The 22,684-nt window shown below is 40.9% G+C and overlaps 4 protein-coding genes across 11 annotated transcripts; 3 read left to right on the forward strand and 1 right to left on the reverse strand.

Annotated features, from left to right (window-relative positions):
• Positions 1-3,221: 3,221 nt before the first annotated feature.
• On the reverse strand, positions 3,222-8,363 carry LOC143476409 (uncharacterized). Of its 2 annotated transcripts, XM_076974600.1 has the most exons (5): positions 7,039-8,363; positions 6,587-6,744; positions 6,393-6,504; positions 5,684-6,283; positions 3,222-5,587 (listed from the first exon to the last, which is right to left on the reverse strand). In XM_076974600.1, the coding sequence occupies exons 1-5, from the start codon at positions 7,523-7,525 to the stop codon at positions 3,861-3,863; spliced, it is 3,084 nt and encodes a 1,027-aa protein (XP_076830715.1). In that variant the 5' UTR covers positions 7,526-8,363; the 3' UTR covers positions 3,222-3,860. The 2 variants fall into 2 exon arrangements, with proteins under 2 accessions (XP_076830715.1, XP_076830714.1); XM_076974599.1 differs by having other exon boundaries at positions 3,223-6,283.
• LOC143476411 (uncharacterized) lies at positions 8,332-12,154 on the forward strand. Of its 3 annotated transcripts, XM_076974603.1 has the most exons (5): positions 8,333-8,703; positions 8,917-9,157; positions 9,582-9,709; positions 9,934-10,051; positions 10,317-12,153. In XM_076974603.1, the coding sequence occupies exons 2-5, from the start codon at positions 8,935-8,937 to the stop codon at positions 11,450-11,452; spliced, it is 1,605 nt and encodes a 534-aa protein (XP_076830718.1). In that variant the 5' UTR covers positions 8,333-8,703; positions 8,917-8,934; the 3' UTR covers positions 11,453-12,153. The 3 variants fall into 3 exon arrangements, with proteins under 3 accessions (XP_076830717.1, XP_076830718.1, XP_076830716.1); XM_076974602.1 differs by having other exon boundaries at positions 8,332-9,157; positions 9,937-10,051; positions 10,317-12,154; XM_076974601.1 differs by having other exon boundaries at positions 8,333-9,157; positions 10,317-12,152.
• A 727-nt stretch (positions 12,155-12,881) lies between these two features.
• On the forward strand, positions 12,882-15,549 carry LOC143476199 (uncharacterized). 2 transcript variants are annotated; one of them, XM_076974265.1, is made up of 4 exons: positions 12,882-12,903; positions 13,478-13,730; positions 13,812-13,936; positions 14,060-15,549. In XM_076974265.1, exons 2-4 carry the CDS (start codon positions 13,496-13,498, stop codon positions 15,176-15,178), a joined length of 1,479 nt encoding a protein of 492 aa, XP_076830380.1. In that variant the 5' UTR covers positions 12,882-12,903; positions 13,478-13,495; the 3' UTR covers positions 15,179-15,549. The 2 variants fall into 2 exon arrangements, with proteins under 2 accessions (XP_076830380.1, XP_076830379.1); XM_076974264.1 differs by having other exon boundaries at positions 12,885-13,730.
• A 481-nt stretch (positions 15,550-16,030) lies between these two features.
• LOC143476198 (uncharacterized) lies at positions 16,031-22,260 on the forward strand. Of its 4 annotated transcripts, XM_076974263.1 has the most exons (7): positions 16,031-16,136; positions 16,753-17,054; positions 17,283-17,842; positions 20,833-20,910; positions 21,010-21,099; positions 21,198-21,302; positions 22,044-22,260. In XM_076974263.1, the coding sequence occupies exons 2-7, from the start codon at positions 16,784-16,786 to the stop codon at positions 22,131-22,133; spliced, it is 1,194 nt and encodes a 397-aa protein (XP_076830378.1). In that variant the 5' UTR covers positions 16,031-16,136; positions 16,753-16,783; the 3' UTR covers positions 22,134-22,260. The 4 variants fall into 4 exon arrangements, with proteins under 4 accessions (XP_076830378.1, XP_076830375.1, XP_076830376.1 ...); XM_076974260.1 differs by lacking the exons at positions 20,833-20,910; positions 21,010-21,099; positions 21,198-21,302; positions 22,044-22,260 and having other exon boundaries at positions 17,283-19,362; XM_076974261.1 differs by lacking the exons at positions 20,833-20,910; positions 21,010-21,099; positions 21,198-21,302; positions 22,044-22,260 and having other exon boundaries at positions 16,046-16,136; positions 16,710-17,054; positions 17,283-19,362.
• The last annotated feature ends 424 nt before the right edge of the window (positions 22,261-22,684 follow it).

Here is a 22,684-nt window from a genome sequence, read left to right on the forward strand (position 1 = left end):
ACTGGAAAAGGATGTTGTACTAAGTACTAAAAAATAATGTCACTAGGGGGTTGAATAAAACTGATAATGATGTGAGCACAGTAAAGACATTTGTGGTTATTCCATCATAAATATTATGTTATGTTTGTCTAATTTATAAGTGCCTCTTTGATATAATTGTAAATAAGATGACTGAAATGATCAAAATCAATGTCAAACTGGCCAAAACACTTTATTTCAGTGGGGGTTGAATAAATTTGATCACAACTGTATTTTACATAACGTAGTGCAGAGAACAACTTTTAAATATTAATAATAAATTAAAAAAACAACAACTACCACCAGTGCAAATCAGGGCAATTTGCCTACTGCAACATTATTATTTCAAAAGTGCATCCACAATGAACAGTTAGTATATATTTTATTTAAGCTAAGCTAATCATAGCACCTACTAGGATTGGGCAGTATGATGACAGTGGCAGTTTTCACTAAGATCATACAGAGGGGAAAAAGCCACAATGACGATTGAGTGTTAGTTGTGAGTCAAGCGAGCTGGTTTCAAAGAAAAACACAACAGCTACAGATTGGCAACATTTTGGATTTGTTTCAAATAAAAATGAGAGACCATTGGAGCACGCCCCACGATTCTAATTCGATAATATGATTGGTTGGTAAAACTGCCAATCAAAAGCTCTCTCTTTTACCTAGAAACAACAGTGTGAAATATTCTGATTGGTTGATTTTTTTATTTCACCGCTGAGGTTTTTTTCAAGCACAAGTACGAAAAGTGGATTTGAAAGCCGATTTATAGGAAAAATACAAATTATTGGTGAAGCGTTATTAACATATATTACATATAATAGATAAAGCATCCTTTTAAAGATCAATTAACCTTCAGAGAAGGCGTTGAAGTCCCTGACGCTTCGCCAATGGTATAGTGTTAATTCACCACATATTACCATTATATTACCTGTTTTTTGCCGCCTTTCCTCCTCCACGTTTCTCATTTTTCTACCCTGGGCACCAGAGGACTTCTGCTTTTTTGAGGTCTTTACAGGGAGATGTCACTCACTCTGTGGTGTACAGAGAAACAGTAACGAGGTGCGCAGAGCGCGCGGGGGAGGGCGTGTTGGCGCGCGGGGGATAGGTGTCGTGTGTTGTTATTATAAGAATTATTAATTTGACTAATATTATTAAACAATGAAATTATGATTATGTGGACTTTGCTTGTTTTCACATTTATTAATTGTTCATTTGTTTAAAAAAATAATAATAAAAAAAAAAAACCGCATGCACGCGAGCGCCCCCCTGGACAGCCGGCGCCCCTAGCATTTGCCTATATCGCCTAATGGAAGGGTTGAGCTAATAGACATATTTAGTTGATCCTTGAGCATGACCATACTAAATGTGTAGGGCAGGCGTACTCAACTAAATTTGTCCGCGGTCCAATTTTGGCAGATACCTGTGACCTGAGGTCCGGTGCGGCGGGGGTGGCGAACGTAAGTTGTTGAGCGGGGGGCGGCGAACGTAAGTTGTTGAGCGGGGTGGCGAACGTAAGTTGTTGATCGGGGGTGGCGAACGTAACACTCGTGACGGAGTGTTTTTTCAATAGCCCTGAAATAAATGCTACGGTTTTGTTTTAGTCCGTATCCAGTTAATCAGGAATGAGATTGGGTCCGGACAGGACTGCGTTCGGGTCCGGATCCGGACCGCGGTCCGCCAGTTGAGTACCCCTGGTGTAGGGTATACCGGCTACAGTTTTTTGCCGTTTACTTACCGTAATCAAACATCATACCATCTTGCCATTGGAGAGGCACCTTTGTGTTGGTCCCAAGCCCGGATAAATGATAAGGGTTGGGTAAGGAAGGGCATCTGGTGTAAACCTTGTGCCAAAACAAATGTGCAGTTCACAAATACAAACAAGACTGCCAAACTGGATCCGTCATGGCCCAGGTTAACAACAACCGCATGGGTTAAAGGTGAGGGTAGGGTTGCACCAGGGATCAGCGCTGAACCTCTTGTTTGCAATGATGATGGACAGAAATATGAGGTCAGGCAGGAGGCTCCATGAACCATGATGTTTGCAGATGACATTGTAATATGTGGTGGGAGTAGAGGTGGTGGAAGAGGACACGGAGAGGTGGAGGTCTTCACTGGAGAGAAGAGGAATGAAGGAAAGTACATGTGTGTGAATAAGAGGGAGGCAGGAGGAAAGGTGGCTCCCTCTAGAGGCCAGGTTGAGATGGTGTGGACATGTGCTGAGGAGGTCTAGTGGGTATACTAGAGAAAGGACGTTGGAGATGGCAGAAGGAGAAGAGGAAGACCTCAGAGAAGATTTATGGATGTAGTGAGGGAGGATAAGGGGAGGGTTGGTGTAGAGGAGCCAGGGGATAGGGTGAGATGGTGGCAGATGATCTATTGTGGTGACCCCTAAAGGGAGCAGCTGAAAGTGAAATAAGTATATTAGTGGTCAAGCTACTGACATTTGTAGCATCCTGCCTTTGTTTTGTCTTGCTGCATATATAAAATATTAATCTTATGGGGACCCCAAGTTCCTGACAGATGCAGACAAATATAAATTATAATCTCTTCATAAATGACTTTTACATAAATCATGCACATGACATTTTCTGATGTTAAAGGGGAAGTCGGAACTGTTAAGTAACTTGGACGAATTTGCAGGTTAAAATGAAATTATTACATAGCTGACTTTAACAAGTCGGAAAAGTTGTGAACAAATTTTATCAAAGTGAATCTTTTGAGCAAATTTACCATAAATATATACTGTATAGAGAAAGGTGAGCAAGGCTTAATTATGATATGAAAATGTCTAATATTTAACAGAACAACTGCCACTTCCTCCCATATTAACAAAATATAATTGGAGTTAAGGTTATCAGCAAGGTGGCTGGCCAAATCTTTGAAACCACCGCATGAATATATATTCCCCAGAGAGGGAAGTGATTTCAAACATAACATCCTCATGTATGTTGTGTTGAAGAAAATTCTCACGCTAACATTGTGATCGTGAGTCATTAGGGTAGTACTGCATCCACTGTACATTGCCTAGTTAAATTCTGAGCATAATTATAGATTCATTGCTGAATAAGAATGTCTTTAATATTCAAATCTGAATATTGTCCATGATTAAACCTTTTGGCTTTAAACTTGACATAGTTTGCCTTAAGTTTGCCTCATAAATGAAATAAACCATAATTCAAAGAAAGCACAACAAAGAAATGTTTCAAATGGTGCATAAATGATAGGTGTTATTATTAAAATCTTTTCAAACAAATTAAGATTTACAGATTCCAAAAACATTGTCACAAAAGCATTTTCAAAAACTCGTGTTTAAGCATTTAATGACAAAATGGATTAGAAAATTTCACATTTTACTCTGCATTGTTTGAATACTAACTTTGAATCGAATACATTTTCACAGTAGACTGTTAATAGGGTTTAAGGGCTTAACCCATGTGTACAAAAAAGGAAACAATAAATAAAAGAATCAGCCCATAGACAATATTAGTAATTGACCTAACTGGAAATGAAACCGATTATGTTAATTCTGTTAATTACCTGAATTGACATATTAAAAGCATCATGACACAGTTACACAAATCTTAAAATCACAAAAAATGTAAACATAAACATTAAAAAGGTTTCAGCATCTGCTTGGCAGCAGTGAACATTTTAGAGCACTTTGTGCTAACAGTGATCAATTTGGTAGCATAGAAGTACATCTGATGACAACAGTTCCAAAAGTAAAAGAAATAATGAGTTAGATTTAATGAGCAACACACAAACATGTAATTTATCAGGTCTCATTAAGACATTCACTGACTTGTTCTTCTCATGGTTAATATTGCATGGTACAGTTGCTATTTTGTTCTTTGTACTATATGTTGTGTGTTAACATGTTTCTTTAGATGTGCTGACTGAGTGAAACGCTTACCACATTCTTTGCATTCAAATGGTTTCTCCCCTGTATGAATACGCTTATGTCTCTTAAAATTACCCAAATCCACAAAGCCTTTGTCACAATGGGGACACACATAGCGCTTTTCACCTCTATGTCCCTGCATATGCATATTGAGTGCAACTCTGTGCTTGAATGACTTCCCACATTGAATACAGAAAAAAGGCTTTTCGCCTGTGTGCATACGCATATGAGTAGCACGATCCGCTTTGGCCAAGAACTTCTTGCCGCATATCTTACAAGGAAAGGGTCTGTCTCCAGAGTGGATCAGTTTGTGTTTAGTCAGTGTGAATTGGTAAACAAAGCTTCTGCCGCACTCCTCACACTTGTACCCCTTCTCCTCTGCATGGACTTTTACATGTCGGTTGAGGCCTCGAACGCTAGGGAAGGCCTTTCCACACTGGGAGCAGGTATATGGCCTCTCACCTCTGTGGAGTCTCATGTGGTTCTCCAGTGAAGATGCATTGCTAAGAATCCTGCCACATTCAGAGCACTCCGTCTTCTTCTCAAGCAGTTTACGGGAAGCTTTCTGGAAAATGTGACCCCTGCTTTGTGCAGGAACACTCAAAGCTGAATGTGATAATTCACCAGATGAATCAGTTGGTTCCCAATCCTGAATGGATATGTCACATCCCTCTTTTTGACCAGTAACATCATTGTCTATCTGAGGATCCTTGTTAATTGTGAAGATTTGTTCGTCTATTGTAGGATCTAAGACACTGAAATTTGAACCAGGCTTAGAAAGAACCTTATAATGTTCTGTCACGCCAGGTAAGAGTGCAGGATGGCTATCTTCACTATCTGTAGGTTCTTCCTCACTGTGCATTTCCATGATGGCAGAGTCAGTATCCTCAGAGTTGATAGCTGGGCTTGAGCAAAGCGGAAACCTCTGTATATTTTGCTCAAAATTATTAACTGATGACACAGGGATCTCCATGGGCAAGGTAGGCCCTCTCTTGGAAACATTTCCTTGATTGGAGGCTGCTGCTTGCTGTTCCTTCAAAGTAAGAAGTGGTGCAAGTTGCAAAGGTTGTCCGGTTGATTGTGAATGCATCATAGACGGTTGTTCCAATGCTGCTTCTTGCGGAGTTAGCACAATGGGTGAGTGAAAAGGTGGATTTAAAGACTGAAGCAAATCTGATGCATTATCAGGTGGATTAAAAAAATGGTCTGGAGGTGAACAGAGAGAATCGGGCAGGATTTGATAGTGGGATGTAACTGGTCTATGTTCTAGTGGACATGGAGCATTAGTCTGGGGAATTAAAACCGGGGGAACAGAAGACCTCACTGATTGAGTCGGAATGAAAGGTGGAGGAAATGGAACGTGATTCGGAGTATAGGTTGGCTGGGATAATGGAGCCGGATTGTGAGAAGACACTAAAGGAAAGTGGCCTGGATTATCTAAACTCTGGGGTGTAAGTAAATCATTTGATTGGACCTTCATTTGAGTTGGTGGAACAGGAGCATGGGCTGGTGGAACTGGAACATGAAGGGGTAGAACTGGGCCTTGGGCATGTGGAATTGTAACCTGGTTTGACAGAGACGTAATCTGAGACAGTGGAATAGGAAGCAGACCTGGTGCTAACCTGGTGTGATGGTCTGGAGAAAATGGATTCTGAGATTGTGGCCCTAGAAAACACCCAAGTGGAGTCATGTTTTTAATGGGAGAAATCATATTTTCAGGTGGAGAGACTGTAGGTTGCAAGGCTTGAGAGGAAGACTCACCTAATGGTGTCATTTCTGGATCGGCCAAGGGAGGTGAAACTGCTTTTTCTGTGGTTGCAACCAGGGCTTGAATGGACTGGACAGATTGGCAAGGATCTGTAATTGGTTTCATGTGTTGAAGAAGAATGTGGGGACCAAGATGTGTCATTATATTTGGATTCTGGATATTTTGATCAATTTGTTGGGTTTGAAGGGTTATGAGCTGAGCAGGTGGGTCAGGGGCCTGTTCTGGGGCAGGATGATCTAATGTACCTGTTTGTTCTTCCTCTTCTCTAGGTGTTGATGTCTGACCTAGTTTTTTAGACAGGGGATATTTTGGTGCTGATAAGATCACCACAGAAGGGGCCTGCTGAACTGCATGTGCTGACAGATCTGGTAAAGTTGATTTAACTGGTCTGAAGGCTTTTTGTCTTTTTGTATCATTCTGTGAAGCCAAACTTTCTCTTAATCTAGATATATTCATAGTCTGGGGGACTTTATTCAAGCAGTCCACTCTGTCATTAGAAGCTGTTGTCTCTTTTTCGGCTATATTAGTAGTTGATATTTCTCTGCTGCTTCCATTGCATCTGTGCAAGGACTGGAATTTTGTGGGGATCAGAACTGCGGACATGCAGAAATATAAATGAAAAGCAGGGTTAACTGGTAGCACAAACATAGACAGGAAATACTATTTAAATTAGATTGGGTGGTAAAGGGGGAACTTCTGCACCTCTTTCCATGGTGTCTTTTAAAGGTTCCTTGCGAACCAGTATTGGCTCGGCACCCTCTTGCTTTAGTAAAAAGTATCCCGGGGCATATTCATCACACTCAGTCTCCTGGGGCTGTGGGAGAAAATTGAAATTCAGAATTCAAATGTGCTTATTTAACAGGTACAAATCCTTGCTCATTTACACTAATTCTGACCTCTTTTTTAATGAGAAGCAAAGCAAGCTGTCTGTTTCCATCTTCAGACGCACTGGAGCACATATCTACGAGACGGTCACTGGTAATATCTTGGAGGCGAAGACTGCGTTCATCAAAAGGGGCTGGGCTGCAGCATTTTTCAACCATGACAGGCTTTTCTAGGAAATAAATGAGTACTTATGTTTGATGGCTCTACTTATGTTTATGTAGATACTACATAAACAGTACACCGGCACGAAGCATCGAGAACTAACCTATATAAAGCGATCATTTTAATACTTAACTGAAAAGTTTAGGTAAAGTTATAATATTAGATAACATGTGGAAGAAAAGCGCACGTTGTATCAAAAGCCTCTTCAAGTGACACTTTGTATGCCTCGCCAGCCGATAATATATTTCCAGGAAGTGTTGTATGCATGCAGTTTATAAATATTTTCAGACTATATACTTACCACATTGTACACCAGTGTCGCATTTAGAGACACTTTGTGCGTGGTCTGGTCTTGGACTTCCATCTTCCGCGTGGCTTGTTAAGTATTCTCTATCAAAAGTACCGGTTTTTAAATCAGCATTCTCCTGCCTCAAATGAACTAGCTCGGCTTTCAGCTGCTGCAAAGTGCGCTCGAAAAGTTTCGTTGTTTCAGCGACAGCTGTCTTTAGTGCATTTTCCATAACGGATGTGAACTGAGTTTTAAAACCACCATAATCATCCATGATAACATTCGGTGCAATTACAATAAACCTTATTTTAGTTAATGTATACAAATTAGTTTCTTTTTTACACCCGAGGCGAAGTTTACAATGACGTATCAGAGTGACAGCCTGAGCGCGTTCAAGTACCGCGCGCGCCACGCAGACCCTCTGATCTATATCACATACACGTGCGCCATGTGCGGGACACGCGCTTATGAAGATCAGCTTAGCTGCGCACATCCACATCCAATTTCTTTCTATAGCCCAAAATAATGTTTACTTCCGCAAAAAAAAATCTAGCATATGAGTAGATGTCTTTTTCAGTCGCACAGTGGTATAAATTACGAACCTGCAGAATAATATTAATGGGCGAACTTAGGATTTACTTAAAAGACACATGACGGTGTTGCATGTCCTCAACTACCTGCTTTATTCATTGTAATAACTGGAATTTAAACTACATTCCACATAGTTTTAAATATCAAAACTAATCTTTGTGTGTGTGCGAAGAAGATAAGTACAGTATTTTGTACACACACACATACACACACACAATAAAACTGCAGTGTATTATATTAAAAGATATAGATAGTCAAAATAGCCGTGAACAGTAGTGCAACCAGGTTTCCAGAGAAACAGGACATTTCGGACAGACGTTTGTTAGAGAAAATATACGTTTAAATTACAAAATTCATTACATTGGGGTTTGTGAGTGTAGACCTCATAGAGTGATTAAAAATGTATCCTTTCGTGCCAATGATGTAGCTATTAACAAATCTACATATATCAAACCTAGAGGTGGCAGGCTGTATCACAATTATTCTCACTCTTGTCGAGCATATTGTTGACTTTTTTGTCTCGTCTGTAGGAAATCAATGGGTTTGGGTGTCTTGGTGCATTACCCAAATCTTAATTTGGATCTGTGATCATTTTGAATTTTAATAGAAATTTAGACTCGGCTGATTCACGAATATGTTCGAGTTATCACAGTCAATGAAAAATACAACTGCTTTTCCTTTCAAACTGGTCCGTGTGAACACACCCCGCGCATCTGGTGTAACATTATTTTAGTCCCCCATCACAGAGTCGAGCTTTGCAAAGCCTGGACTAGGAAAAAAAACTTTCATCCTCCTCGCCAAACTGTGATATACCTTCATGGTTGTTTAGTAAGCGTAACAGAGCAACCGCGGTAAAAAATAATTTGTGATAAAGAAAAGTTACCTTTTGATGTAGTTAACCAACAAATTACAGACCTTATTGTCCGTCTTAGCTAGCTAGTTAGCAAGGTAGCTAGTTCACGTTAACGTTAGCTGGCTAAGCTATCTAACGCTCTCTACATTTAGAGAGCTCGCTAGCTAAATACTGCTGCCGTTTTCTGAATCAGACATATACACACGTCGGAACCAAAACGAAAGGACGTGTTAGTAAGTTGATAATATATAACGAATTCTACGTATATGCTTTTTAAACTGATGTAATCAAGCGCCCGACGGAAAAGTTGTTCCACAATCCCACAAAGGGGGGCAAGAGCGCCGAAACAATAGAGTAACGTTGCCGTTTGATTAAAACTAGCTAGGTAGGTTAGCTGGCCACTTCTGCATTTTTACAAGATGTCCGATATCGTCCTCACGTTTCAGACACAGCTCTCGGGTGTTATGGAAACTGTCTTTAAGGCTGCAATATTTGAAATCACCCGGCTGGTGGAAGATAGTTTTCTGGAAGAGGTGTCTCGGAGCCGTGAGCAAGTTGAATCTTTAAAAAAGAGACTTCAGTGGTTTGAAAGCAGACGCAGAGATCAAGAGAGAGGCAGGAGACTGAGGTGTGCAGACTGTGGAAATGCCCGGGTGTCCAATGACGAAAAGGAAGAGAAATCCTCAGGTAACTTTATAATGAAGCTCTCACGCGTATCTCCTCTTTCAGCCGTTTAGTTAATTTTTTCTGCATTTTTACAGTCAATGCAGTTTTATTGTATTTTCACCTGGCAATACATGCCCATTATTTTTTTCTGAGAAAACCACTTATTCCATTTGTATTTAAATATATTTATAATTTCCACAGTGTTTTATGAATTGTGGATGGGGATACATTTGGAGAGGACAAGGCTGCAAAAGTTACATTGTGTTACACTGGAATCAGAGTGATCGATCTAAACACCTAGTAAACCTGATATGTAATGACTTAAAACAGGTTTATGACTGCCTATCTAAGACTTGGTCTGGGAACCCTGATGAACAAAATGGCCTCACCGCTATATTTATCAAGAGTATTGTGAACTTTTATCATTTGTACTATCATCTTACAGATCTGGAAAACACCCAAAACCTTAAAGAGGAAAGAAGTGTGGAGCAGGGTTGTGGGGTTGAGAAGAAGAATGAACTTTCTGGAATGGTGGAGTCAAAGGATATATCCGTTCAAGTTAGGGGTGCAGAGGTGAGTTGAGATCATCTGTGTAGTCAAAGAATAACAAATGATCAGGTTACCAGCTTGCTTTAAAAACACTATCCTCCAATTGTGGTGTGTAGCGTCCACAATCATAGATCTATGTGGATGTTAAAGTATTAATGAGTGATGAGCACATGAGTGATATACCTTTGTTCCTCTGCATTTACGTGGGTTTTGTGATGTCAGTATCATTAGTGTTTGTACTTTTGCAGCAGGCAGTTCAAGAGGAAGGAAAGCTGGACTGTATGCTTAAAGGGGAGAGTGTTCAGGCTGCTACTGCTGCTGCTACTGCTACACAGCTACAGGAAGGCTGGAGAGTTGGCTCTGAAGGTATGGATTAATGTATTCTTAAGCTTCATCGAGCAAAATATTAATAGTCAAATGTCTGCCAGATGTTTAGCACTTTAATGTATTTGACTATCAGTAGTCAAGTTCATGAGATTAATTCCTAACTTAAACAGTTTATCAACTTTTGGAGGTTATACTATTGTTTTGTGAAATGCTTGAGTGCAGATCTTCTGCATAACCACATTTCTTTAAGAATTTGCTCATAGCTTCTATCAGCGTGACATCATTCTTTTCTGTGTTGTCTCAGGAGCTGAAGGCTCAGACAACTCTGCACATAGTAAAACCTACAATGAGCAAGAGCTGCAGCAGATCCAGGATGACTGGAGCTCTGGATTGGATCAAGCCACAGACCCCGAACACGAACCTGACATGGACAACATCCAGGATGTAACATATAGAACTCGCTACAGCATGGAGGACATGGGAGGATACAGCAATCAGGAGCTGGATATGGGGGAGCTGAATGGCCTTACAGACTCTCCTCAGAGAGCTGGAGAAATATTGGGCTTTGGCGTGCTGGCTGGTTCTTTGCAGGCTGACCTGGCTACACCTGAGGAAAGTGGGAGACGTAATAGAAATAAGAGAGCAAACAAAGCATCATCTTCTTTGCACAATACTTCAGATACAAGTGATCTGAACTGTTTGCTTATTAACGAGGAGGGATATTTGCAGGACATAAGTGCCTTCCCCCAGGCTCCTGGTGGGCTTTCTGGGGACGCTGGACATCGGGGACATTCCACATTTCATAGAGAAACAGACAACAGCAACAGTGATTGCTTTTATAGTGGAGATGCATTTAGCCACCCATTGGACTTGAATAATGAACCTGTGGAAATGGCAGGAGCGAGGAGAGAGGAGAGACCTCAAACCTGCCCTCAGTGTATGATCAGCTTCCCAGATCAGGTTTCCCTGAAGGCCCATATGCTCTCTCACAGAGCCAGCACGGCCCCTTCCTATGTGTGTAATCAGTGCGGCAAGAAGTTCACCCAGGCCTGCAACCTGAAGGTCCACCAGCGTGTCCACCAGAGGGAAGGCCTGCACCTGTGCAGCCACTGCGGGAAGGGCTACTCGTCGTTCGGTGACCTGCGGAGGCATCGCTGCAGCCAGGCCGGGGACAAGCCCTACAGCTGCTCGCTGTGCGGCAACAAGTTCAGCCGCCTGTGGAACCTCAAACTGCACCGCCGCATTCACACACAGGAGAAGCCGCATCAGTGCAGCATGTGCGACAAGAGCTTCACCCGAGCCGACATTCTGAAGGTTCACCAACGGACCCACACTGGAGAGAGACCGTACTGCTGCAAGATATGTGGACTGAGCTTTAAGCGTCTTGACCATCTCAGATCACACCAGCGCAAACATGGGTCTGATCCAAACAATCACTAGAACTACAGTCAGCAATGGACTCAAGAACCTGTAATTAGAGTAATACATTTGTTTATAAATGGGTCACAAATGAAGGGTATTTTAATACATTAGAGTTGTAATGTATTACAATGTAATTAACAATAACACACTTAATCCCCTTCATCCAGCAAGGGGTATGACGTGTGTTACTGTTAAGCTCCTTAGTCAAGGCACGACTTGATTAGATATAAGATGTAGGCCCAGGCTCAGTTCCACAGTGGTTTACTTTGGGTGTTCTTATCTATCAGTAAAACAGCTCGCAAATTGTGATTTCTTACTTCACATTTTCTTGAATATTTTACTAAGGTCCTTTCTGATTAGTGTGCTTTATGGTTAAGGGAAGTGCATGGTAGTGAAAAATGTTCTGTTGCTAATTACTGATAATGCAGTGCCTCTGTAATTGTTTTTTGCTAATTGAGATTATCTTGTTTATTTAAAAAATGAATACTGTATTCTTTGTGTTTCTTTTACTGCATCATATTTACATGCTTAAACTTTTATCTAAAGTTTGTATTTTATATAAGAGACACGCAGACTTTTTGTTTGTTTGATTTATGTGATTCTGGATAAAAGCCGATATATGTGGGATGCCAATTAAAATGTTTACCTTTTGGAAGGAAGCGTCTCATTGGCATTGGGGCAAATTACATTAATAAATAATAAAAAAACAATAAAACCAAACGTATATCTCTAAAATCTATTTGTGTGTATACACTCAGCGGCCACTTTATTAGGTACATCTTGCAAGCACCAGGTTGGATCCCCTTTTGCCTTCAGAACTGCCTTAATCCTTCATGGCATAGATTCAACAAGGTACTGGAAACATTCCTCAGAGTTTGGTTCATATTGACATGATAGCATTGTGTGTGAAAATCACAGTAGATCAGCAGTTTCTGTCTGGCATCAACAACCATGCCATGTTCAAAGTCAATTAAATCACCTTTCTTCCCCATTCTGATGCTCGGTTTGAACTGCAGCAAATCATCTTGGTCATGTCTACATGACTTTATGTCTACAAGCCTTCAAAGACAAGCAATTCAGCTATGGAAGAAATCAGGATTAATGGACTGCTGATAAATATAGGCACATACTTATCATGCAATACTATCAGGGAGGTGTTTGATTAGCTCAAAATTTATTCTACAGCAGAACAATGACTCCACATCCAGCCAATGTAATTAAGAACCATCTGCAATGTAAACAAGAATAAAGAGTCCTTTATTCTTCAATGTAAAGAAGAATAGTTTATTAATTATAACTAGTATTAATTATTAGTATTATATTTTATTATTAATACTATATAATTGTATATTTACAATTTCTTACTTCATGACTTTAAATTTGCCTTTGAGGAAGCCTGTTGTGAGTTTTAAATGAATATTGTCCACGTAGGCCACTGTACAATGTATGACGTCACCTAGGACGACAAGGTTTTCCTTTTTACACCCGTTGCATACAACCATGCCTAATAATTTGTTTGCGTGAATTTAACGTTATTTTTGCTTTTCAACGATATCTTACGTCTCTTTGACCTCGTGCTGTGTCAATCATATACAGAAGGGATGCTGAGAGCAAGAAAACGTAGCCTTGCTAGCTATATCTGTTTGCTAACTGGTTAACCTAGCTAGCTCGCTACTAGCAACAAACAGCTGCACTGGCTATCTGGTTAGCTAGCTAACTTAGCTGACGTAAGATACAACTACGTAGAGCTACAGCGGATCAAACATGTAAAAATGTTATTTGTGCACTGACTGCACGCGAATTTTGCCAGCTCACATGGGGACTTATCTGACAATGACAAATGTCAACAGAGAATGTAATAATCTGCAAGGGTAGCTAGTTTCGATTTTCTTTTACTTTTACCAGGCCAGATAAAAGATAGACCGATACATATAGGCGTTCTTGTTATATGTTGCAATAGTCATTAAACTAAATTACTGTATAGCGCAATTGTGTTAAACGACTGCTAAAGACACAATGTCGGATGTCCTCCTTACCTTCCAGACCCAGCTATCCGGGGTCATGGAAACGGTCTTGAGATCAGCTATATGTGAGATCACCAGGCTAGTGGAGGGCAGCTTCTTAGAGGAGGTCGGTCGTGGGAAGAAAGAGGCAGATGTTTTGAGACGAAGAGTTCAACTCTTGGAAACTAAACTTGGTGAACAGGAACGACTAAGAAGGGTGCGATGTGCAGATTGTGGCAGAACTGGACTCTCCAAGAAAGAAATGGATAGTAGAGACTGTAGGACAAAAAGTGGTGAGTAGAACTAATGTGAACTTATTTGTGGAAATTTAAGCAATATCATAATGTGTTAAATGGTATTTTCTTTTCTCGAAGGAGTGGAGTTGGTTTGTGCTATGAAGCAGGAAGGTACTCCTGAAGGAGTCAGGAGAAACTATGGGAAGGGAACCATAACATCAAACCAAGATGCATCTTCAGTAATCACAGACAATGAACTTAAGGTGAGGTGTAACTTGTAATAGTGTAGCTAGCTACATACTTGGCATGTCAGTGCAGAAGTGTCAGTAGGAACAAAGCTTTCTGAATGAATGAATGATTCAGTTTTCAAATTCCTCATTTTGCAGATTGTTGAAGTGGAAGGATCTAAAGTTGAAGGGGCGGTAAAAGAGGAGGTCTCGGAGGCTACAGAGATGGAGATATATTCTACACCTCACTGTCACAAGGCAGATCACAGAGAGCCACCGAGCGGCAATGCAGGAGAGACCTCTGGCCTCCATACATCACAGCACGATCACAGGATCCCACAGAGGGACAAAATATCTGGTACAAAGTCATGCAGTCCCAGTAATCAGGATTCACTGAAACAAAGAACACATTCAAAAGGGCCAGATTCTAAAACGGAGCATCCAGTGCGGTCATCTCCATCACAGCCAGGACCTATAGAAGTTGTGTCATGCTCTGAGCCTCGCAGTGTGAAACAGCCTGCAAGCAGTTCAGACTCTCTGGCCATTAAACAAGAGGTTGTGGTAGTACTTCCCCCTGAATGGGAAGAAGTGGAGAGAGTGAGGTCAGGGACCATCCACAACCCTAGCAGGGTAAATCGGGCTCAGGAGGAACTCCAGCATGGGGATCCTCTCCCCATCAGACCTGCTGTGGAAGGAACCATGGTGTTTCCTGGGCCTTGTGGTAATGTGGAGGACCTATCTTCTGATGTCACGCAGCAACTCAGGACACCAGGTAAAAAACATACCAAACCTGTTGAACGTGACACCGGTGTGCTACCTTCTAATCCCAGCATGACAAACGTGGCAAGAGGACAATCAATCCACAAGGGTCCCTCTCTGCCAAAACCCTCTCAGGCCCTTCAGCACTTCCAGAGAGCCTACGCAGATGAGCGAGCAATCAGTGCCTTGCAATCTGGAAGACATCTGACACAGGCACTCAGCATGAGGACTCATAGCCACTCTGGCCACCACGTGGTCAGGGCGCCACACAGCTGCACGCAGTGTGGCAAGGGCTTCTCCCACCTGTGCCACCTGAGGGCTCACCAGCAGATCCACACAGGGGAGCGGCAGTTCTGCTGCAGCCTGTGCGGTCGCAGCTTCACCAAACTCAGCAACCTGAAGGCACACCGCAGGGTGCACACAGGCGAGCGGCCCTACATCTGCATGGACTGTGGCAAAAGGTTCACTCAGAAGTGCAACCTGAAGAGACACCAGAGGATTCACTCTGCCCACCCATGACAGAGAGGTGTAGATTTGTGTGTGGTTAGATTTAGGGTCTGTTTTGGCTCTGTGAGATAGAGTTAAAAGGTGTTATGTGTTTACAGTGTTTGTAAGCTATTGTACGGTGCACTCATTTGTTTTGTATATGTGTATGTGGACAGTTTTTCTGCTATTTAAGCAATATTGCATTTAAAGACCTTGCATAGCTGTAGTCTTTTTTCATAGTTGCATGTCAGAATTTGACATCGGTATGATTTATGATTAAAGGACTTTTTTACATTCCACACAATTGATATCATTGTTTTGGAAATTGTAAGAACTGATGAAAGCAGGTATAACTTTATCACCACAGACTAAAAAACCTTGTAATAAACAAATCTTGAATTGTATTTATGGACCTTTGAGATTTTCTTGTGATAAATTAACAGGATTTACTAAAGTGCCATTTTCTATGTACTCTGAGTAACTGCAGTGTACTGTGGTAAAAGATGTAAGAGATATTCAAAATTGCAATGAAGTACACTAAACCAGGTAACCCATGAAATAGGCTGATGCAGGTCAACACAATGTACACAGGGTACAGGACACCATAACTGTAGTGACTTCAGTACAATAGTGGTCCCAGCAGTAGTGGATTGCAATGTACAATCAACTGTATTCACGTATTGAAACCTAATGTGTACAGATAGGATATACAAAACTCGAACTTTCAAATGTTTTGCTAAGTAGTGAATAAAGCATTTCTTTGAAATGCATCAATTTGTTTATAATGTATAAATTTCGCATTGATTATTAATTACAGCAGTTGTTAGGCACGATGCCTAATGGTCCTCCCTGCCAGTAGGGGTCAGTAAATGGATATTATTCCACACAACATCAACACAAAGGTAGTTAGCTAGCTAGGTTAGCTATCTGGCTTTCTAAAGCGTTTGTAGATTTCCATCTGTGTGTGCTGGGACGTCTCTCGATGTTCATAGTGAGTTGGATTATGAGTAACAATTTTGGCATCTTGCAACATGTTTTGTTGAGTATCCTTTTCTTGACCCCGGCATATGCATTTAATACACACGGAGCCGCCAATAGCTTAGATGTAAACAACTTGTAGCGCCGACAGGGAGAGCGAAGCTGCAGGCTACTCTGGCGAGTAGGCTAACTAGCTAGCTAGCTAACTAACTCTAGCGTTACCGTTCCTAGCGAGCTATAACAATACGGGTCTGTATCTAGATGTAGCTAGATATACTTCAAAGTGTTGCCGTATTTAGACATAAACTAGTATACATTTATTTATCTGTTTGACTGTGAGGTCTGTCATAAGCCAGCTGCTAGGAAAGAGAAATCACTGACCCACTATGTTGTAAACTCCACCCGTGTAAAAGTGACTAGCTAACGTTTCCATTAGTCTTGACACATTTGGCATTTGTGCGTTACATATAAACTAGCCAACCTGCCGCGACGTCATTCTGTTTACTTTAATCGAAAATATATTTGCAGTATTCATTTTAATTCCCTGATGGTCAAATAGTAATCAAATATTTTTCCTTGTTCACAGGCCTTGAGAGTTAACTACCAAATCTGTGTACACTTTCTCCTAGAAAACAATAGCACAGCAACAAAAGAGAGAAAATGTCAGACACCCTCATCGTCACCTTCCAGGCCCAGCTCTCCATCGTCATGGAAACGATCCTCAAGTCAGCCATGATGGAAATCACTCGGCTGGTGGAGGACAGTTTTGTGGAGGAAGTGAGCCGTGGCAAACAGGAGGTGGAGTTGCTTATGCGGAGGCTGCAGTTTACGGAGAATAAACTGAAAGAGAGGAGAGTACGATGCACAGACTGTGGTAGAGCCACAGCCAGCAGTGAGAGACCCTCAGAGCAAACAGAAGAGATACTAACAGGTTAGGAGAATTTATATATATATATATATATATATATATATATATATATATGCATACAATTACATCCACCCATGTGTAATAGTAATATAGCAAAAAACTTAAACTATTGTCCTACTTATGATGAATATTCTCATTAAATATTTTTTACCCTGCTTATTTGATGTTCGTTAGTCCATGAAAGGGGGAGGAGATAATTGAAAACTAATTATGTACTGTCTTCTGGTGCAGGTTCAGATACCCTGTGTGTCAGCCTAAGCCTGAGGGAGCAGTCTGAGAAAAGACCCCCATTCAGTGAGGTGTGGAGGTCTGCTGAAGTTGTAGACTCGCACACGCCCACCGAGGCGCACGCTCACACAGAGAAGACGACGGACACGCTGGAACAGAGTGGGAAACAGGACTCCGCCTTGAATAACACAGCACAGCTGCCTCAGCATGTTTTACAGAAATTGTTGCCTAATGCAGCGGTTACGAGAATTCATGATCCATGTACTGACTTAAAACCCAGAGAAAGTCACTGCAAGACACCTGTGATAGACTTAAGTCCCATTAAAGAAACGGACTCCGCCCAGTCTAGACTGACACAGGACGGTACGGAGGAAGGTGGGTGTGGTGAATTGGCATCTTCTATGCCCTGCCCCTCTGTAAAGTCAGAGCAAGAGCCTGATCCAGTTCCCATTAAAGAAGAAGAGGTGATGCTCCCAGTGTGGGATTACAGTGATGGCAGCGGCCCTGCGGAAACTGATCACATCAGAGGCATCGGAGGACCCTGGAATCGTGAGGAGACACAGGTAGATAACTTTCCAAATCTAACTGCTCTCAACATGCCAGATCCAGCTTCATATTTAATGTCCTATTCGGTGAATTGTAACACAGAGATGTCTCAAAGCGTCAAGACTGAGAATAGTCAGTCAGTCACCACAGACCTCGTTCACATCGCTGTGGCACACATGGCAGAGAGATCCAGTTCACTTGACCAGAGTGAAAATGGACACTTGTTTAGTTCAAATAGACAGAATTTTCCAGAAGGTCTTTTGGCTCCTCAAGAGCTCCGTTCAGGTGAGAAAGTGTTCCTCCCTGTCCTGCCTCTAAACCATTTTTCCCAGAGCGAGCGCCTTCAGGTGCACGAAAATCTTCATGCCAACAAGCCACACTGTTGCATCTACTGTGGAAAATCGTTTGCCCAAGTGGGGCACCTGAAGGTTCACATGCTTATCCACCAGGGTAAGAAGCCCCTGAGCTGCTCCCAGTGCAGCAAAACCTTCGTTCACAACTTTGAGCTGAAGGACCACTACCAGCGCCAGCACTCGGGCGAGAGGCCGCACGTCTGCCACGTGTGTGGCAAAGGCTTCACCAGGCTGAGCAACTTCAAGCAGCACCAGAACATCCACACGCGGGAGAAGCTGTTCAACTGCACCCACTGCGGCATGAGGTTCAATAGATCCACGCACCTGAGAATCCACCTCAGGAGGCACAGCCGAGTGGGGAAGAGCTGCCACTGCCGACAGTGTGGGAAGACCTTTGTGTGCCTGAAGCAACTGAAGGGCCATCTGCTCAAAGTACATGGAACAGTCATGAATTAGATAACAGATCCCGACACTGCTCAGTGTGCATCGTTTGTTTTTTTTAACGATTTTCTGCCTGATTTTGGATGCCCAAAAAGAGGACATGCAAGTTCAGAAAATACAGAATAGGTGCAATATCCAGATGTAAGGATACTAAAAAATGACAGGAGAAATAGTTTGAAGATCAGACATTAAAGATGATGATGAAGGCTAACGATGACCACCCTGCTCTTTAACGAAGCTTTTATGAGGTTGAAATCTATATTCTGAAGGTCTAAAACTGAGGGGATTGGTCTGACTTGCTTCCTTAAGATTTCTGTCAGCAGGAGTTTGGCCTTTTAACATGAAGCACTTGCCAAGTAGATTTTTTTCTTTGTTTTCAGATGACCCATCATATGTCTGAGCAGTGAAATGTTCCCCAGTTGCACTCTTTTTTGTGATTCCTTATGTGATGCCACAAAGCTAGAGGATTAAGCATAAATTTCAAGGTTTTTTTTGGTTTTTGTTTTGTTAATAATTCCCAACTTGACGTGTTAATATAAATGTTTATTTGGTGTATTCTCCATCTGTTGATACTCGGCTGTCTTGTGAGTTAATCTGTTGATACCTTTCAAAAGTTTGGAATAATCTGATGTATTTTATTTCACACAGCACAATATTTAATTTACTACCGAAATCATATAAATTAAACACCAAAAGGTATTTTTATTTTAAATATTTTGGGAGAAATATAAAGAATATGCAGAGATTATGCGTAGTTATTGAATCTGAAATGGTGCATCTTTGGAATTACCCTCTGCTTTACACAAAAAGCATGAATATCAATTTTATCACATCATTCTTGATGTTCTACAGATTTCGAGGTCATGTAATTACACAGTCCTGGGATCACATTGGAATCATTGTATATGTGCATTTGCTGTATAAGAGGTTATATATTTGAGAACATTCAAATTCAAAGTCAAATTAATTCATTCCAAACTTTTGAACAGAAGTGTATGTAAGAAATCTCAATTTCTAAATTCAGGGTTTTGTTTTTTTTAAGCACTAAATGACATGTATAATGATTAAAGTGAGTGCAAAACAAGCCTACTGTGGAAGATGTGGCAGTCGAACTCAATTCTAGGATAAATGATGACGTTGCTCAGATCTGCTGGGAACAAAGATATTGGAGAGGACATCACTCACTGCTGATTAGGCGCCAACAACAGAATGAAAATATCACAGAAACTGAGAGCAACTTCAGTTCCATTTAATCCAAAAAATAAGGTGATTTGAGAAATATACAGCCATGTTCCTGGAGATGTACTGTTATTGCAGAATTTCCTTCTATTTAATCACATAACTTCCATAGCATGTTAGAATAGTGTTTCAACTAAGCTCTGGTGAGGCTGATGTGCTGGGACAGCTGAAATCCCTAGCTAGCTTTGAATATTTGATTACTGCCATTGTAGACTTTTGTTCAGTGATACCAAAAATACACTTTTTACACTGATCAAATATGGGATGCTTTTTCATGCTTTACACAGAGGCAATACAGAATTTGCCATTAAATTGTTTCATCGTTGCATAATTGCTTCACCTGATGTCAATGGAGACTTCCTGGCAAACTATACACAATGTGTAAAGTTTAATGGAGTGAACCTGTTTGATGAACTAAAAAAAAGGCAACAGGGTTTAAAAAGGCATGTATGGATAATGTGAAATTTGCTCATTCATTATTCATCATTACAATAATGATGGAATGCCATCTATGTGACCGTCTAGACACCAGTCAGTGTATGGTGGATGTGACAGGCGACAGTAATGAAAATTCCTGGTCATGAGAGCAAATTGATCAGCGTTAAGTGCTACACCTGAACAGTAGGGGGCGCTTCTGCTCCACCAAGCACTGTGGTCCAGAACATTTAATTCCATCAGTTAACCTGATCAGGTTTTTATTAAAATTTTTCTTTTGCCTCATGTTAACCAGCTCACTGAATGACTGACCTTCAAGCATTTATAAATAAAAGCATTTTTTTCTTAATCTCTGATCAGCCTCCTGCCTTGCTCATTCTACCAGAGGCACAGAAACACTGTTCAAGAACATTTCACATGTGATTTTCTGGATTTAATAAAGATTAAACATTTTAAAACTCAAAATTCTTCTCGGGATGTATGTTCTGGATGTATCAAAGAGGACCATGAGTACTGATTCACTTTTGTCTGTCTTTTAGTTGGCCCGAAATCATCCTGAAAACCCTGCAACAGAGCTGATCAGAATGTATCCCACAAACAGACAGAGAACATTCAGTGTAAGTGTTCACCATAAGATGCTTTCATGGTTTTCTAGCTGCAACTTAATAATGATTAAATGACCTTATAACACTAAAGTGCTTTGTTTCTATAAACAGGTGGTGGCAAGAGAGATACTAACACAGTTTCAGGTGTGGCAGAGGGCATGCTACAGCCGAAATATTGAGTGGGGTCCAATTACCGCAAAGGTTTTATTTTTGTGTATTTTTGTGTTAAATAACAAATTGGTTACTGATAATATACATACAAAGGCAATACAGCAATGAATGTGTTTGTGTGCTTTCAGATCATATCTGTGCTACCATATTTGTCTGGAAGGGAGACTGAGGTCATTGTACGTTGTACAAAAATGCTACACAATCGCAGAGATTACCTTCGAAGGAGGGCCAAGGTAATGCACAATCGGACTCATTAGTGACTACAGTATATGCATGAATACATATATTGAGCTATCAACTATATACATACATTTCAAGCATAACACATTTCTAATTATTGAACGGAGAATGTCTAACCTGAAAAATTACCCCATGGGTGCACCAGGTGCTTAGCAGTGCAAAGGTGCAAAGAAGTCTCCTGTACATGAGATTTCAAGGTTAAATTCCCCTTTGCTATCTGGGGATTCATCTGGCTGTGTTCTCATTAGAAAGAGGTTGTCATTACGTAGCACATCTGCCAGTCAGGTGTTTGCATAGTTCATTGGCAGAGTTCAGTGCTCAGGTTTTTCCTCCAAAGTTCCACAGTGAGGCTGTGTGGTCAGTTTCCTGCAAGTAGGCAGTGGCAGGGTCCTGGCACACGAGCTGCATGCACACTGTGCCTTGCTTTTCTATTAGTGGTACGGTCTTGGGACTGGATGCTGCTTAGCTAAGACAGACCCAGTTGAGTGCCTGAAGATTCCCATCCAGGCCAGGCTTTGGTTCTGATCCACGTTCTTATACACGTAAACCAAGTACACGCCTGCACAGCTCCAGCTCTGATATTTATTTAGCTGCAACAATATGAATGTTTGTGTAGTTATTTAGCAAATATGCAAACTGTCTGGGGGCTGCTGATGTTTGCATGACAAAAAAGTTAATAATATGTTTTATTACATTATTTTGAAATGATCATTTCTGTTCTACCATCTTTATAGGATGCATCTTTGGAGAGAAATGCTTTACCTGTGGATCAGAGATATCTTGTTCAACTTCAAAGAGGTGACATTCAACATGTAAACTTGTAAATAAAATCTATGTGTTGTTTTTAGTTTTTGATTCATTTTTGTGGAATCATAGTCTACCACTGAATAAAATTTTATTGTCTGTTAATTTTTTAATTTATTATGGTCAAATAAAGGCCTATTTAATAATTATTGCCCTCAAGAGTGTAATTAGCACAAAAAAGTGCTTGTCTGATTCAAGTCGTACCACTTTTGACAGCATAGGTAAATGAAGATAGGTAGTCATTGTCCATGAGAAGGAAAGTTAAGTCTTTTAAAAATGTATGTATTTGAGCATGAAAAATGTTACTTATGAAGTTGTTAGAAGGAGCAGTGATGTGCTTTACTAGATGTAGTTACAGTCACAATACATTTTCACTGAACTCTGACACTGTGTTTTGATGCAACTTTAAATAGTAATTTTAGGCAGTGCTGACTTGTAGCTAACTTGCCTATTTGCCTTTGTAGCCAAAACATTTTATTCTAGGAAAAGCAAACGAGAACAGAGCACCCTTCCCACTGACATCTGCTATGCTACAGGTCGAATAAAGGACAAGCTACCACCACTTAATAGG

This window comes from Brachyhypopomus gauderio, chromosome 15 (genome assembly GCF_052324685.1).
Source record: "Brachyhypopomus gauderio isolate BG-103 chromosome 15, BGAUD_0.2, whole genome shotgun sequence".
Lineage (NCBI taxonomy): Eukaryota > Metazoa > Chordata > Actinopteri > Gymnotiformes > Hypopomidae > Brachyhypopomus > Brachyhypopomus gauderio.

What these genes read in the sequence shown, in the direction of transcription:
- LOC143476199 (XM_076974264.1), top strand. Translation starts at nt 13,451, where the DNA reads ATGTCGGATGTCCTCCTTACCTTCCAGACCCAGCTATCCGGGGTCATG. An exon ending in AGACTGTAGGACAAAAAGTG is followed by an intron (nt 13,731 to 13,811) that starts GTGAGTAGAACT and finishes CTTTTCTCGAAG; the next exon opens with GAGTGGAGTTGGTTTGTGCT. An exon ending in TCACAGACAATGAACTTAAG is followed by an intron (nt 13,937 to 14,059) that starts GTGAGGTGTAAC and finishes CTCATTTTGCAG; the next exon opens with ATTGTTGAAGTGGAAGGATC.
- LOC143476409 (XM_076974599.1), bottom strand. Translation starts at nt 7,525, where the DNA reads ATGTGGATGTGCGCAGCTAAGCTGATCTTCATAAGCGCGTGTCCCGCA. An exon ending in TGCTTCTCATTAAAAAAGAG is followed by an intron (nt 6,505 to 6,586) that starts GTCAGAATTAGT and finishes TTTCTCCCACAG; the next exon opens with CCCCAGGAGACTGAGTGTGA. An exon ending in AAAAGACACCATGGAAAGAG is followed by an intron (nt 6,284 to 6,392) that starts GTGCAGAAGTTC and finishes GCATGTCCGCAG; the next exon opens with TTCTGATCCCCACAAAATTC.
- LOC143476198 (XM_076974260.1), top strand. Translation starts at nt 16,784, where the DNA reads ATGTCAGACACCCTCATCGTCACCTTCCAGGCCCAGCTCTCCATCGTC. An exon ending in AACAGAAGAGATACTAACAG is followed by an intron (nt 17,055 to 17,282) that starts GTTAGGAGAATT and finishes CTTCTGGTGCAG; the next exon opens with GTTCAGATACCCTGTGTGTC.
- LOC143476411 (XM_076974601.1), top strand. Translation starts at nt 8,890, where the DNA reads ATGTCCGATATCGTCCTCACGTTTCAGACACAGCTCTCGGGTGTTATG. An exon ending in TTCAAGTTAGGGGTGCAGAG is followed by an intron (nt 9,710 to 9,933) that starts GTGAGTTGAGAT and finishes GTACTTTTGCAG; the next exon opens with CAGGCAGTTCAAGAGGAAGG. An exon ending in CTGGAGAGTTGGCTCTGAAG is followed by an intron (nt 10,052 to 10,316) that starts GTATGGATTAAT and finishes GTGTTGTCTCAG; the next exon opens with GAGCTGAAGGCTCAGACAAC.